The sequence below is a fragment of the Limulus polyphemus genome, unplaced genomic scaffold (genome assembly GCF_000517525.1).
Source record: "Limulus polyphemus unplaced genomic scaffold, Limulus_polyphemus-2.1.2 Scaffold1484, whole genome shotgun sequence".
In the NCBI taxonomy this organism is placed as follows: Eukaryota; Metazoa; Arthropoda; class Merostomata; order Xiphosura; family Limulidae; genus Limulus; species Limulus polyphemus.
This window is the reverse complement of record NW_013667094.1, coordinates 6152-24067: the sequence shown is the minus strand read 5'-3', so window position 1 is coordinate 24067 and position 17916 is coordinate 6152. Positions and strand designations below refer to the sequence as shown.

The following is a 17916-nucleotide window of genomic DNA, read 5'->3' as shown; positions in this document are numbered from 1 at the left end:
AATATATTTATTTTTTACAAAGTATACCTTTTGTAAACATTTATTCAACCAATCCCGACTTAAGTACATCCAAAAACCCTTCACATACATTAAATACATTTTGTTCACCTATTCACAGCATATCCTTTGTTGCGGTAATTAAAAAAAAAAAATCGCATTCCAACAAATGAGATGAACGGAAATTTTTTTCATTTTAATAAATCTGAATTATTCCTAACGATTCCTACCACCAAAAATGGTGTTCACAGATAAACTTGTAACTGCTAAAACCTAATTTTTTCTTTTAATGTCCGTTTTTTCAAAATGAGTATCCCATAAAAAAATTATTAAAAACTATCAATAACTATAAAACGTACAATATTAACAAATAACTTAACTTCTTAGTCTTTGAAACCATAAGATCTTTAAACAAGAGGGGAGGCATTCAAATCTTTAATTATTTTCTTAGTAATACAAGATAATTTTAAAGATGGACACCATCTAGCAAGTACAGAGTATGTTTTTAAAATGTTAAGTGTCATCCTTTCGTATGAGGAGGCGAGCTTGTTAGAAATGAATACAAAATATTAAAATAACTTGAATAATAATAATAATCAACTATTGTTAATACAACAACAATTATTTGTAATTAGGCTTATACGAATCAGCATGCTGCAAAAAAAAAAATGTCTGCAAAGTTCTCTACAACGTCACGTACACATAACAACGGCATTCATAACCGGGCAACATTGATGCGATTTGTTGCCCGGTTTTCAAGGTAACATTGAAAAATGTTTCATATCACGGTAAAAAATTCACGCTTGGAGTAGAATAATAATTATTACATCACAAAATAAACTTTTGTAATTTCATAACATGGCAAAGGCTCTACTCTTTTAAGAAGTGTAGAGAAATTAAATGAAACATTTATCAACATACTCAAACCAAAGTTTTCAGTGTGGAAAAAATAAAGCTTTTCCTTTACTATCACAATAAAAAAAATTGTTTCGTATTATTTTAGTTAGATAACTATTTGAAACATAAATTACTAAGTTAATATACTGTACACATTCGTTTATAAGTTAATATTGTTGGAGACAGAGAATATTGAGGTTAATATGTCATCTTAAACTTTAGTAGGAAGTAGTCTTGTTGCTTATAATAAGTGACTTAATAAAACACTGCAGTTATTTGCACATTGAAAAAAAAAACATTATAAAATTAACCTAACATCCCATGTTTCACTTCATTCAATAAATCCTTTACCATAAATAAATATACAGAAACCATTCCAAAAGAAGTAAACTTGAAGAGAACCATGTTATAAAACACATGTAGATACATCTTTTTAGATCCTTTTTATATACAATTATAAAATCTAATGCAACTTCTCTTGATTAATGATCAAATGGTGTGACAAAATTAAGTATAATAACTTAATACTGTATAAAAAAGTTTTCAGACAGCAAAATATAACTTAATTATTCCAGAAAAATAAAAACTTGTGTGTGTGTGTGTGTGTGTGTGTATATAATAAAGACTGATAAATCCAGTACTTACACTGAATTCGTCTTTCTTATCAAGATGATTTGCCCCTCAAAAATAACTTAGGTTAGAAGCTCTCTTTTAACACTGACATAAATAGAACTTTAAATTAATTTAATGCTTTTTATCCATTTCCTTCAACAAAACTGAAAGTCACACCTGTCCTACAAAAAAATAACCATATTATAAAATAAATAAAAACATAATGTAAGGTTGTTACAATTCTAGTACACAAACTTCCATTCTTGAAACATATTTAGCATTTTTTACCACTTTAGTCTGTGATGGTTATTAATGTTAATCACAAACTTTGATGAATTATCCATTTGTTTAGACAATAAATAAAGCCTATAATGCACTGTCTACCCTCTCATATTTCAGCAGCTAGTCTAAATGTACTTCAAATGTTTTTCTTATCAATACATTTCCTGTTGTAGTTTATTATGATAGACTTGTTAAAAAAATTATCTCCTAAACATTTTCAGGTCACATTTCAGCTGCTCTTCAAATTATCCTGCAAGGGGGTTTTACAGTATATGATATTTGGTTATCATATATTTTTACAGGTTTTTAAGGAGAAACAAGTATTATTAAGAATTATAATGATCAAAGTTGAGAAATAAGTTAAAATATTTAAAAATCTTAAACATGGAAGTCAGCATGATTAAACTTGGCTACAAACTGAATAAATATAAAATATAATATCACTCTTCTTTAATTTGTATCACTTTGCAAGTGAAACTTTCGAAACCAAAATTCACATCTTTTAACCAATCATTAGATAATTCATCTGGCTGTAAGACTTGCATCAAAGACTACTTTAACTTTATCTGAGGTACAGTGTAAAAAAATATTGTACACTAACTATACTAACCATAAGAAGATAATATGAGATGCTCTACATGGAATATTTTCACATCACCAAGGTACAAGTGATATGCCAATTTTTATTTTAGAATAAAACGTGTATATTTGAAAATACACTACCATATGTACATGAAGGATCACACAGAAAACTTCAAACCTCCTCACAAATACACAAGGTTTGATACATGTAACCTAACCATCAACAACTAGCTTTCAATAATACACAGGATAAGATACATGTAAGCTTCTCTAGCAAATTAAGTATTTGCTGCTTATATTATTTTTTATGATCTTACCTACACAACATAAATGTTGCATATATACTTTCACTGGATAAAACAAAATGTACAATGCACTTCTTCACATAAAGATATTATTATTATTATTATCATAAAACTCATTCTTGGTCTCCAAATTTGACCACCAATAATGAACTTTCATATCAAGTCTTTCCAAACTCAATACCTTACACCTCAAATTTAAGAATATCGTAATATTAACTGATCTTTTTATTTTTTCTTTTAGTATAAACTTTTCATTGATCATTTGTTATAAACATCGTTCCATCATATACATTACAACATGTACCACAAAACTGTTGTGCAGAAACAACATAAAGAAACCTGCCTCATCATTAGCCATACCTCTTCACAATTAGTAAACTGCTGTCATAAAATATAACAACTTAGTTTAAACTAGCAAAATCACATGCATTAAATACATCAATTCATAGAGGCTTGTGAGCCGATTATCTTTCAGGTTTTAAGAAAACTTGCAATATCTTATTATGTACAATTATTATGTATTTTTTGGCATTTCTTTAGAGTATGCACATTTTTTAAGCTGTACTGGTGCAAAAACCCATACACAATTAACATTACATATGAAACAACTACTGGATTGCATTTCTTTCAAAACAACATTTGTCAGGAAAACTAACATTCTTTTCATGCAGAGACATAAAACAAAACTTTTTACTTTATATATTTACAAATTTTAAGTCTTTAATAATTCTGATTCATCTAAGAATAAAATTACAATCTTATGGAAGCTTTCCAGTTTGGTAATTACATCTCTCTCCCATAGGGAAGGAGACATGTTGCATTTTTTCGGCTTCTTTCTTCTTCAATAATTTTGCCTTATTCCTTTATTTCTGGGTTAACTATCTGGAAATGTAGAGGTCATATACTTTTGTGTAATGTTCCCCAAAACTCTCTCTCACTTTGTAGATTCAACCCCCTCCCCTTCTGATTTTAGGGATTCAAAGGATAAACATCACAAAACTCTTATTTTGGCCTGCATTTCCCTTATAATTCCATCAGTCCAAATGGAATTAGCAAAAAGATACCTTCTGTCGGCCCCAACAGATTAAAGCAGACAGAATTGGGAGTTGTGCCTTTTTATTTTAAATGAGTCAAAAGTAAAAGACATTCAATGAAAAATAGGGTTTTCGGGCTGCAATTTCTTTATATTTTAACTATTCCGCAGCTAGAACTTAGCACAAAGATACCTAACAACTCACACACTCTCAAGTGGATAAATATGAGATTTTTGCCTTCGTCGAAGTTTTATAGAGGTAAATGGTAAAATTATTTCATAGAATTAGATTTTTTGGGCTGCCATTCTTTTATATTTCAACCAATTTTGATGAGGCTTTGCTTATATATGCCTTGCAACAACCCACACAGATATACAATATGCACCTTCCTTGAAATTTTACAGGGGTAAAAAGCTGATAACACAATTACACAATCCACTTTTGGAATCATATTGAACAACAAGTCTTGTGTGCCCAACAAAAAATTACCTGTAATGTTTTGATCATTGTGAATTAATTTATTTATGCAGAAACTGTCTTATGGTCACAATCTAGATTGTCATTTACAAAACTTTCATAGTCTGATTTTTATATGCAGGTGAAAGCACACAAGATCAGAAAAATGAAAGCTACTACATCAATCATGATTTTTGAATGACCAATTACAATGTTTAGACTTGTGCCTGGCATCCAAATTGCATGTGATCAACACAGCCAAATTCCTGTAATACACGACTTATTTATGCATGAAAAACAAAACAAGCTGATAAACTTAAATATTTTCTTATCTTTACAGTGATTATTATCTGGTGTTATCTTTAAGATTATAATTTTTGCATGAAAAATGGCTCTTTCAAAGAGAAGTTAGTTTGAAAAAAAAAACAAATTAATGAAAGAAGGCCTATTGCACTCTTACTACTACAGCCAACATTATCAGGCACTTTTTTTTCTTTTTACACATAAGATGATAAGATCTGATGAAAGATTCAAGTTTTATTAATCAAATACTTACACATAACAATTCATCAATTTAACTTCTCCAAAGTCATAAAGTTCAACCATTAATATGACTGAAGTTACTGATATTCATCCTCTTACATTATCCCCATTCACCTGATTTCTTGGTATCAAACTTTTGTTTTGTCATTTAATCTTGATCTTCTGAAAACCATAAAAGTATCCAAAACTATTTGATGTATAATATCATTCTCGATGTCTTTTCCTCTCAGAATCTATAAAGTCATCCTGAAGAGAAAAAACAAACAAAAAAACGTTTATTAAAATACAACACAATTCGTATAAAAAGCAAGTATGTTGAGAATTAGTTTATTATAAGTACATTTGAATTAAATATTTTTCAATTCAAATATAATAAAAAAAAAGAATTCAAAAACACAGTTTCATATACTTAGCCAAGAAAAAAAATCCAGGACTTAAAGAAATTTGTTTCATAACTAATAAGTGGAAGTGTTACAAAACAAGCTATAAGTTAATAAGTAAACAAAACATGCACACATTGCATCAGAATTTATCCTACCTTGAAAACATTCAAATGCCCTGTAAAGTGCAGAATGTACTTCTATACAGAAGGATTTCATTATTAAATGTCATGCACCCCCAGTCACTAAAATTATCTAATATTGTTGTTACTCTATGTACTGAAAGTATAAAATGAAATGTATAGACAACAAAATTAAGAAAATATTTGTTGATTTCTTAATTTAGTCTCCGTAGATTAAAAATGTTTGTTTTTATTAAAAACATTGGTGCTATAACAAAAACTGATTTAAATTTAAAACTGAATTGATATTTTTACTTTCATGATAAATTTTACATACTTCGCTCTAGGCTAGGTGATCCAACATTACATCTTTACTTTAGGCTTATTATATCAACACTCACTACACTCATGGCACCCCATCACCTCACTAAAATTGTAATGGGCAGACAGTAATCAAACTATTCTATCTGGATAAATGCATTTTGGCTTTTATGACTCTCCTATTTTGAGAAATCAAGCGTAATGTGACACACATTGGCTTTTATATAGATTAGATAAAACCTTAAACATTTTGGAACCTGCGTGCAAATATGAACCATGTATAAAAAATTCTCTTAAAAGTTATACAATAGATACTGCTTTAAAAAACTACATTAAAGCTTCTAATAACACTATTCTTTGAGAGTTACATTTGTAACTAATTTGTTGCTATATATTTATTTTAATATGAACGTTGTTTAGATTAAGTTTATATTTAGAAACATACATAACTTATAGTGTTAGATAGGTATTGCAAAACTCCCGCCTATTCTCCAAAGTCGCAGAAGATTCTCGAGAGTAAGAATCAACAACATATCTATATACGTAAATACTTTAACCAGTATTGTTACACAAGACTGAATTTTCTAGAAAAAGTTCCCATGCCTATAAATAGAACCAACACGATGCGGCAGAGAGAGTGTCTATTATTAGTTCGCTATATATCGGTGTGATATAAAACTTCAAAAGCTATAACTGTGATTGTTATAATGCTTATCAATTGGAAAACTTAAGATATCTGACCAGGAATATTTATAAATTGACTAAAATATCATCATATACTTAAATACTAAATTTAAATTATCAGTTAACTCGGCTTCGGACTATTTAAAATTCTAATACATAACACATTCAAGATGGAAAGAACTGTAATGAACTCTCCCAGCTTTCAAAGTAAAAAGTATATCAAATATACAAATGCTAGAAAAGCTTTTAATCTGTAAAGACTACCAACAAAATTAAGAACATAATAGACTTTGCAAAAAATAGACATTTAAAACCTAAACACTGTCACACGGCAGTAATAATGCAAATTAACTACATTTTAAAGTAACAGAAAGAAGAATGAAACATTTCTTTCTACTGTTTATTAAAGCTTATGATTACTTTCATGCAAACAATATCAACAAACTATGGATATTCTACATTAAAAAATATTTTCTATACATTCACCTTTACCAATACTTTTTGTACTTCAATGAATAAATTCAATAATTATGAAAAGCCAAAACTGTGTGGAACTACTATATTAATACAATAAGATTGTTTTGTACATTTAAGAATATTCAGCACTTTCTTCCTTTATTTTGTGAAGAGACTTAAAACTTATTTTTTCTTAACCTTTTACTGCTCAGTAACATTCCAGTATAATAAAAAAAATTGTTTGAAACTTAAAAGGAACCTTTTAGAGATTAAATAGCTTCTGTAAAATAAAATATGTTTTTTTTAAAGCGACATTTATATGAAATATCAGCTTTGGAAATTCAAAAAATTTCTTTGTGAAATGTTTTCTTTTAAAGGATTAAAAAAAATATGTACATTTGTTGTTATTACAGCTCTCTATATTTTGCTAAAATATTGTAAAGTCTTTCAATAAATTTTACTAAATATATCTATAAATTTTGTCTTTCTTTTTTTTTATTCAAATTTAACTTTCTTAACAGATCAACATCATAAGGAAGCCAACATTTTAAATGCTAAGCAGGTTTCACTTAATAAACTAAGTAGATATTAAATCTGTTTTATATTCATTTATACTTGTTTGTATCTCTGTCCATTTAAGCAGTAACACAAGGACAATAAGGCTTAATGTAAACATTGCCTCACAAACAGCAGTCTTGGTGGTAAAACAAATTTGATTTAACCACAAATAATACCAATAAGTCACTACGGCAATATTCTGATTATACAAATTTACTTGGCCATATTGACAAATGAAACAATTTTGTCTCCAAATAAGTAATTGTACTTGAATTCTAAGTTAACCATAGTATTCCGGAAATAACTCCAAAGAACAGACAGTACAATATTTATATCCAGTTACTTTTACCTTTCCTCCAAGATTTTTGTGAAATAGTGCAACAGCCCTTTAACCCTATGCATATGAGAGGGTCAAAGAAAACATTTCTTGACCTTTAACAGTTACATTCAACATTTAAGTAAATAATTTTATTATATACACATGATAATAAAATTGGTATTAAAATTTAGTTTATAATTCAAAGTTGTATACTATCCAAGTTTAATTTCTTAATTTCAAAAGAAAATATTTAGATAAAGTCACAATCTTCACTCCCTCTGTCATGTGATGTCTCTGCTTTCTGAATACTCCTTTTCAGTTTTTCTTTCATCCCATACATGGGTCCAACAATTAGATACACAAAATATAGATACCAAGAGGCCAGAATATAAAATAAGAACCTCCCACCTTCTTTACTTTCAAATATATCATTAAGTTTATCATACCCATTACAGAAGTTCCTCCAAACTCTTCATGCTTTTGAAAGCATTAATTTGCTCACACCTACTTGTCAGTGGTACATCTTTATAATCAACAGAAAGGCCATTTTGTGAACTACACAATTCTTATTACTGAGCTTACTTTTTATGATGAAAGATGTTATTTTGCAAGATTTTGACAAGTATAGGCTGAAGTCATGCTCTAAACAGTATTGGAATTTAACCTATTTATAGCTTAATTAAAATTAGAAAGCCAGATAAACTATAATAGTTTGAGACATTCTATTCTAATGCCTTATACGTTTTTGTGCTCCAAGATGCATATTTGAAAGCTACATGAATTATTTTTTTGTACAACATAGAAAAAAAAAGATGGCTTATGAAAGCAGGCATCCATGCACAAACTACCCTAGGGCTAAGGTGAGTGCTTAATTTCTTTTATTAAATGTATATTTTTCATTCATTGCTATATATTTTTTAGCAAAGTAACTAAAATGCAAAAATTAAAAACCTGTTAGGTTATATATAAAAAAAAACTTGAAAACAACAAAAAAATTTTTTTAGTGTTTATTCCTTCAGGATCACACATAGTTAGGGTCTAGTGATGTAACCTGAAACTTTGTTCAGTCTAAGTTCACCATATTAGCAATGAGTAATTTACTGCTTATTACAGAAGTTATTGGCTGTGAAGTTGTTAGGAACTTGAAGCTTTTTAGGATAAATAAATGTTATTGTTGTCTTGCAAAAAAACAAAAAAAAAACGGGATTTTTTATTTATTTCATATTTTTTAACTTTCGCTATTTAGTGTTACGGTATAGAAAATAATCGTTAAAAGTATAAAGTTTTACTGAGAAAAACTTCTGATATTCATTTAAGAAGTTCTTTCCAAACTACATTTCAGTCATGTACAAACACACAAGAGAAGTGTACATACCACTGCTAACTGTCGTCCAATGTTTCCTACTGTAATACCACCACAAAAAAGTACACATGGGAGCCAGGCTCGGATGTAGAGAAAGTCATGCTCTGTGTAGCTGTAACAGTGGCAAATATTTATGCAAAACATGACAGAATTAAATACAAGCAAAATTTGACAGAAGTAAAGAGTACTGTATCTTTTATAGTTTACATTTGGTTCAAAACAGGATTAAGATCATAGCCTAACATATCATAACTACATTTAAGTGCACAATGTCTTACAAATGAAGTAAAACACGATGTACATGACAAAATATATTTCTAATACCCGTCACAAAACTTTGTGTCTAATTACTATTTAATACAACCTGTCCACAGTCTCAAGTTATTGTATGTTACAACCTACATGTATAATTTTGATCTTCAGTGAAACCAAAGCTATAACCAAGCAAATACTGTACTAATCAGTGCAGTAAGTTGTGTGTTTACGGCAATGTTGCATTATTATACATGCTTTCACTTGTAATTTTACATAAACTTAATGAATGTATTACAAAGCTATTTTGTAAGTAATGAATCATAGGTATTTAATTCATAATACTGATTCTACTAAGTTAAACATACTTATAAAATCTTAAAATATTACACTAGGAACCAACATTTATAAAAAATAAAGGTTTAGCTTTAAGTTAACATTCTGTTTTACTTTCACAACTTAATACTTTCATATCCAAGAAATATTTAGTCAAGTGATAACAAGTAAAATCTCCTTTAGTTGAAGAAGAAAACAATTCATGTAAAGTTGAAACTTTCAACTTAGTACAACTAAATTTTTAAAAACTTAATGGAGTTTAAATGCAGAAATAGGCATTGTATCACAGCTTTGACAAAAGGAGGGTGAACTTTCTATTGCAAAATATACTGTATAATGCAAGGTGCAAGGTTTTTTTTACTTCTGAATTATAAAAAAATAATTTGAGGAGGATGGCCCCCTCTTTCTGAAACTTTTAGTCAAATTGGATACAAAGTAATAAAAACAAAAGACAATGTGCAGCACACACAATTACAGTGCAAAGATTGTCAAATTAGTGAGAAACCACAAGATAAAGCTAGTTTTTCTGTACAACTTAGATGTATTATTTTGTTCTCATAATTTAAGGTTAATTTTCAGCATTCACATGCCAATCAGTTTGGTGTTCAAACACAACAGCAGTTTCTAGTAAGCACTAGGTAACAGGTTTACACAACTTAGGGGCAAACTTAAAGTGTGGGCTATAGCACCATGCTGAAAACAAAAAGAGAAAAATAAGGCTTATTATGATGTTTAGTTGTTTTTTTTTACCTTAAGTCCTTAGTTTCAATCATAAGCTCAGTAGAAAAAATTTAGCCACAAGCCCAAATGACCCTTAATCCACCCCTGGAACTGTCCAATCAAAGAATAACATTCAACAATTAAGAAATGATTCAATGACAATTCTTTTTAAATGAATCATTACTCCTTAAATAACCATCCAAGTCTTGTGAAAAGTTACCCTTTCTTTTTTTTTATGTGCTCCAAATTATTTGTGGTTATTTCTAGCTCAAGAAATTCATGCATGATGACATTCTTAATTTTAAATGTAGCAAGCTGCATATGTCAATGAACAACTAAGTTCAAAATGAAATAAAATACAAGGAATATATACATATATATATTTTTATTGAGTAAAATTAGATTAAGTTTTATCTCCCTGTATTCAAAGTATTTGAAATCTGTGTATATTTTTCTTCAAGACTGGTTACTATGACTATTATTGAACCCTTGCAGGTGTAATTTTTTCACTCAAATGATTTACAAGCATTTGAACTTCAAAGTTAATCTTAAGATGCCCTTCAACTTTTTTTTGCATTTATGTTTGTAACAATTAAAACACATCTAAAACTTTATTCCTTCATGTGCAGGAAAACAAACTACCTTTTTTGGGACATTGTACCTTGTTGCTAGCCAGAGTGGAAAAGTTCTATGATATCTAGTACATGGACAACTTGATTACAACTGCATATCGCATATAGAACAAACCCAGTCAGACATTAGCAACTGATATAAAAAGATCACAGTTGAGATTCTTCAATCACTTAACAATAGAATAATAACCTGTTTCAAAATGGGCTTTATCTACTGATAACCATGCTATAAACTGAGACTGAATTTTGTTCTCATATATAACTAGATGCAACACTTTCTTAAGACACAAACAACTCTAACTTACTTACTTGCACACACCATGATAGACTAACATCTGTGTTATAAATGTTGCAATCACAGCAATGCTCACACCTAGTCCCAACCCACTCGTGGTTCGATCAAACCACCACCAAAGTCCAATAGACAGAACTGTAAGTGATAGTGATAGTTGGAGGTTGCTAGTGAAATTGATCTTCTATATTGACATAGTTAAGAAAAACTAGCTGACAAAAATAAAATAAAAACATCTTGAATGTAATTTTTTTTTTTTTTATATGTAATTAGATGTTACAATGAAAATGTATTGAACAATTATAAATGTTAAAATTGGATCAAACAGTCACAACTTACAAATTTATTTCAACATATCTATAAGATAAATAAAGGATACGGCAATGGCATGGTTAATGCCAATAAAAACACCAACACATCGTATCACATTTGACCATTCTTGTTCATAAAATTGGTGTTCTCCTAGCTTTTGGTCTAGGCAAGGATACAACAAGCCCACAATGGCTGAAAGACAAGTTATACATGTATAAATTTATATCAACATTATAAAAAAAAGTAATGTGGATGTTACGAAAAAAAAAAAAAAGAAAACGATTTTTACCCACATTGCACATGATTATGTTAAAAGAGATAGCATTTTTTAATAATGATTTTATACACTTCCTACTACTTCAGTATTACGCTTTAATATTAATTAATGTGACTTTTATACAAACAATAACTGCAGTAAAGTGAATTAAAATTTCATACATGAAAGTTATTTTCAAAATGATACTCTACATAGAATTGTACACACATTTATTGTATAGATAAATATTAATTATTACAGAAATAAAGCAAAGTTTTTAACAAATTTTTTTACTTTTTACATGGGCCATATAAACAAATACATAGCTTACATTTAGTTTACATTGCTTATACTACAATAAAGAGGTATTAAATTATTGAATTCAAATTTTACATAAAGTTTTCATATAATTATTAAGAGAATAACTGTACAATTAAGTAGTCCATTTCACTTTCACATGTTATGATACCTGATGCTGTTCCAGAAATAGCTGGAACCCACCATGGGGAATATAAAACACTAAATGTAATAGGAAGTTTCAGCAGTGGCAGGTTTCGTTGAATTTGCAACAGGCTCAATATTAGGGTGAAAAACACTCCTGTAGTGAAGAGCACAATTCCTCTAAAGCACAGCTGAGCCAACGTGGCTTTCATGACTCAGTATCTGTATACAGAAAAAAAGTATCTATTTACATTTCCATTAGAAACACTACCCAAAACTTAAGGTGAAAACATTTATAATTTCATTAATTTATATAATTTAAGTTAAATAACTTTTAAGAAATAAAAATGCTCTTTAATCGGAGATAACTATATATGAATACTTTAGACCTAATTCACGGTTAATTTGGGATGAAAGACACCAGAATTTAATAATTCACAGTACTATTGATAGTTATGTGAAGGTAACTCACCTAAAAACTACACTTGATGAAGGCTATAGAACATACATGCAGATAACTACTATATCATTCTAACTACATGTTATAGACAGGTTAAATAAAAAATCTACATTAAGTACATGCAAAATATTATATTACAACAACTACATCTAGGTCACTTGTTAGACAAATGTGCATTCTTGCTTGATCTGTATCTCTATGTAACTCAATACTTGTACAACTTCTCAAAGTGACAGTAAAATGTTCATCACTATCCATATGCACAACACATGTCCAGCTTTTCATCAGACAGCTTGATGACCTTTTTCAGCACGTAGCTTAGCTAAACAATGTCAAGCTAAATTTCAGACATGTACATAATGCAGTGTCACCCAATCAAGAAATGGAAAGTAGTACTCCTTATGGAATATTTCTTCCAAAGAAAGCTTGCTCTTACTAAGAAAGTGACTAGAATTTAGATTGAAGCATATACAGATTGTGAGTGAGTTTACTTCCAAGGAAACAATTTTAACAATAAATTTCATGAAATAGGTCACAAACTATTCAAGTTTCTTTGAGTTTAACTCAATTTTGTTTTTATGTATTTGGATTTCACTACAAAAATTCAATACATTTTTTATATCAACAATAGACATAAAAGTTATGAATACAATACTTTCTCCCTTCAAGTCAGAAATATGTTAAATCAATATACAATTACAAAAAAAATAAGTAAACAAATGAATCAAAAAATACATGTGCCAATACTAAAGTACAAATACAAACAACACAGAATATACTTTTATCATTGATACAATAAAATAAAATATTACATTAACATATATAAACAGATGCAGAAAGGCAATGCAGAATAAAAGTAGTTGCTTCAATATAGTACTAATTTTTTTTTAATATTATATAAAAATAACAGTAAAAAATAAAGCTTTAAACTTACTACAGGTAGTGTGCAATAAAGCGAGTCTTTTTATATTAAACAAGTTCAATGTCAATTTCCTATGTTGGTGGTTTAACACCACTTGTAGCACATTTTAGTGAAAGTGAGCCTCTTGTAGCTGCAAGGAATAAAATAAGCAAACATTAGTAATAATGACAGTACAGTGTTGCTTAGTTCACATTTATAATTTACTTTTGTCTCTTTGGAGAGCTTCCTTATCAAAACCTGTTCTTAACCTGTAAACCTAGATAAATTACACAAATAGATTAATGATTATACATGTATCATAAATGTGCGAGACAAATTTCATGATTAAGCTAGACTCAGACACAACAAATATGATAAGTTTATTTTAGACCACAAGGTGAACAATAGAAAATGTAACTACACTTATTCATACATGCTGATATATCATGTATAATAATTTAAAGAAAAAAATGCAGCAGACAAGAAGTTGTATTGTACTCATCAGTTTAAAAACTTTTTTCCTGGTTTAAATGTTTAAACCACAAATATATAGGAGTGAAAACTTGTAATTACAATTTTTGTGTTAAAAAAAATAGTTAACTATATACCTTTAACTATTTAAAAAATTAGAACAAATTCTGAAACTATCAACATTATTACTCAATATTACACATTTTTTATAAGCAATTTCTTATATATAAACATAATGCATTTATAAGTTAGAAGTAAAAACTTGTAATTCCAGTTACTCTAGGTTTGAAAAAAAATTAACTATTTACTTTTGTAAACTATTTAAAAAATTAGAACTGAGATTTCTGAAAACTATCAACATTATTACTCAATATTACACACATTTTTTTTTATAAGCAGTTTCTTAAGTACAAACATAATTCAGTTAAAAATATATGTTTCATAGATCTGCCACTAAAAAAAAAATCCTTGTATACATTAAATTCAATTAAAAATTTGTCCATCATCATAGCCTAAACTTAAAACTGTTAACTTATAGTTTCAACTTCAGTTCATAGGTTTTCTTTCAGAATTTTTTCAGGGTTAATGTTGCAAATCTGACATTTGAGTAACAAATGTGCAGTATGTTTAAAAAAATAGTCTGATTGTATTCCCCAAAGTTTTTAAAATGTGTCAAATTGTATAATTTTAAGGATACATATCTTTTTCACACTATATTATCATCTAAGAAAAAAAAAAGAGGTAAATTTTCAAAAAAATCTAGGGGGTAAAAGAACTGAATTTAGGGGAAGGCCTTTATCCATCCATATGAAAAGAAAACCCCTGCAATTGTATGTAGTACATTAGTAGTGCTTCTACATATACATGTGGATACCCACTTCAAATTGCTCCTATCTAACAGGTCAGCAAAATTCAAAGGTCATCAATTACACTCACCTTGAAATACTCACATAAATGTTGCTTCTTTGTGAATAAAACACATTATATATTACTAATGGTAACTGACATGACAAGTATTACTCATTGATACAGACATCTTGATTTGTAAGTCAACATACAAGAAATGTATAGGTACAGATAAGTCTATAAAGTAGAAACCACAACTTTGTATATCAATATGTACATGAACACATTACAATACACATAATCATAAGTCAATGTAATCATTTTTTAGTGTGCAGGTTGGTCAAAATACCCAATGCATTGCTTGATCTTGTTTGCTATGATTAAAATATAGGCTTAAAAATAAATAATAATAAAAGAACATGATCTGTAAATACATTAAACTGGTCAACAGCTTTTAGTGAAAGTTAATACATTTTATTAATAGACCCCATTTTAATGTAATGAATCTTAATATGTACTCTAGAAAAAAAAGTAAATTAAGTAGTTGTGTTTAACAAATCATAAACCTCTAATCTTCATATTAAACTTTAAAGTGAAACACAAGTGTCTGTCCCAGATTTTGGGATAGCTTACATGGATTGCAAGATATGATAATGGTCAAGACACTGACCAAAGTGATAAGAAATGAAAATAAACCTTCGAAGTAGGGATTTTATTAAATTTTTGAGTACATCTTTAAAAAAGATTAATCTATGCCATATCAATTACTTTACCTACTTTTCTAATATAATATGTTTAGATGAATGCATACCATAGTCACATAAAGGATTAATAAGATTTAGTGAAAAAGTGGAATACTAGTTGTTCATTATTTATACCAGTGACTTGGGTAAATTCACGGACAGTAATATTTATTTATTATGCCATTAAAAGCTGATCCTACTCTAAACTTTTCTAATTCAAAAGGGTACTGAAAGAAAGTGCATGGAAAACAAGTTTCAATGTTGAGAAGTGTTACGAATCTGAGGTATGACAACATAAAATGGAGAAAGTTCCCTGTGGAGAGAAGGAATTAGGTGTGGTTGTTGATAAAGATTAGTAAAATCTTTAAGAAAAACAAAAAAAAATGAGCACAGCTTTATTTTCTATTTATAGAAGAAAATGGTGTTATTTCTTAATAAATAAAATTCAATTAGCAAAGAATCAAGTGAACACTTCAGATTTCTAATATAGTTCTGCTGGGTAATGGCAAAATAAATTAAATAAAATTGTGGGTCAGTAGTATTGCGATCATATTCACCCCATATTGCTTACTCAATTAGAAAAACTGAAGAGTGAGCTTATCAATGAAAATATAAATTTATTTGTACAAAGTAACATGTCACTATCAGTAGAATTGTAATTTGTAAAGTTAAAAGATAAACAAAAATTAAGGTACTTGAAAGTTATACAGATGCAAGCTACATGACTGGTTGCATGATTAACAGACTGCTTTAACAGTTTAAGATTAAAAGTAAAATCTAATTCGATTGTCTTGCCTCTTACTCTTAGCAATAAAATACAACTACTGTGACAGGCCAGGCCAAAAAGTCGTAATTTTGGCTTCCAAAGTAGGGTAGATATGGAGGACACAGAATGATTAAAAAAAAAAGTGAAAGAACCCACACTATAGATTAATAATAACTGCACCCTACCCCTTGTCTCACGTGTAATTTCGTTGACAAATACCTGACGCCTTAGTTTTATACTATAAATTATAGTTATACTGTTCTAACTTCTACTAGTACTAGTTATAATTCTACGAGTAGTGACTACTATGACTCAGTAAGAGTCAAGAGTAAGACTGTAATTTTATAAGACTAAAAATAAAAGTAAGGAGTTCTAAGTTAGTTAGCCTAATAAAAAACAAACTTATTATAAATATGTACATTTTCATACAATAAAATTTTGAGATGCAATTACTCAACTTACTTATCTAGTCCAACGACAGCATTAGCAAGTTCCCCGAAGACTGAAGGCTCGAGGCTTAATAGTAATACTAATACTCAAAATCCCCAAATTCTTCAAAATAAATTAAGTTTACATAACTTTTCATTTTAGTTAAAAACAAACAAAAGTAATATTATTTGTGGGCCTAAGACAGTTTTTGTTTGGACTTAGGTTACAACTGCAAAGATCGCTAAACAAACAAAATAGATAATTTAAATTTTGTAATGTAACTTGTAAATTAAACGGTTACACTACAGAAAATGCATAATTGCTATATCACTGACAATGTCCGAACTACGTTAACTCGCGAACTTTATATTTACTTGATCATTTAATAAGCAATAACTCAATCCCCACACTAACTTGCAAATCATTCTACTTAATAACAGATTTTTGGCATATAAACTAATATTATAAATACCGGCTGATCACATGCTCGGATAAACCATCCCATGTTGTTAACTTCTTAAACTGGTGATAGGTGGTATCCAATAGGAGTTACTTTCTCATCGTCTGACTTTCAGTCGAAAACCAACAGCCAATAGAAAAATAAGTTCAACAGTTCAACCTTCTTGTCGTATGATATTTAAAACGGTTCGTCCACGAGGTGGCAAAATGTGATAAAAGCTAGCAAATTACAATGTTACCTAGGTAAAATATTTTTAATCCAATCTACTTATTCATTTTAATTGTATCTATAATAATCACGAATATAAATTGGCTTGGGTAATTCAGAATGAATTAATGATTATCTGATATTGGGATTGGAAAATATAGAGTTGTTAGTGTAATTAAGCAATAAAAAACTTGGTGTAAGTCCTATATTATGTTCTTGAATATAGTTTGAGTACAACTTATCATTCGATTAAAGCAACTGGTATAAATATTGTAAACTGTAAGTATCGGGTAACAAACTTAGCCATTTATGAAGTCAGCAAATTTCTTTCGCTTAACCAAAGAATGTTTGGCTTTAACGGAAGAAGAATAGGTAGGAAACCATTTTTGTCTTTTCATTATTCACGAACTTCACTGAAAAAAACCCAACAAAAACTAAACACATACACACATATATATAGCAGAATGGAGAATATGCTGGT

General features: G+C 28.8%; 1 protein-coding gene across 2 annotated transcripts; it reads right to left on the bottom strand.

Moving 5' to 3' along the window:
• Nucleotides 1-236: 236 nt before the first annotated feature.
• Nucleotides 237-17298, bottom strand: LOC106463791 (insulin-induced gene 2 protein-like). 2 transcript variants are annotated; one of them, XM_022391383.1, is made up of 7 exons: nucleotides 17241-17298; nucleotides 13547-13664; nucleotides 12181-12374; nucleotides 11523-11647; nucleotides 11161-11327; nucleotides 8924-9023; nucleotides 237-4954 (listed from the first exon to the last, which is right to left on the bottom strand). In XM_022391383.1, exons 3-7 carry the CDS (start codon nucleotides 12362-12364, stop codon nucleotides 4913-4915), a joined length of 618 nt encoding a protein of 205 aa, XP_022247091.1. In that variant the 5' UTR covers nucleotides 12365-12374; nucleotides 13547-13664; nucleotides 17241-17298; the 3' UTR covers nucleotides 237-4912. The 2 variants fall into 2 exon arrangements, with proteins under 2 accessions (XP_022247091.1, XP_013779312.1); XM_013923858.2 differs by lacking the exon at nucleotides 17241-17298 and adding an exon at nucleotides 16802-17231.
• Between the last annotated feature and the right edge of the window lie 618 nt (nucleotides 17299-17916).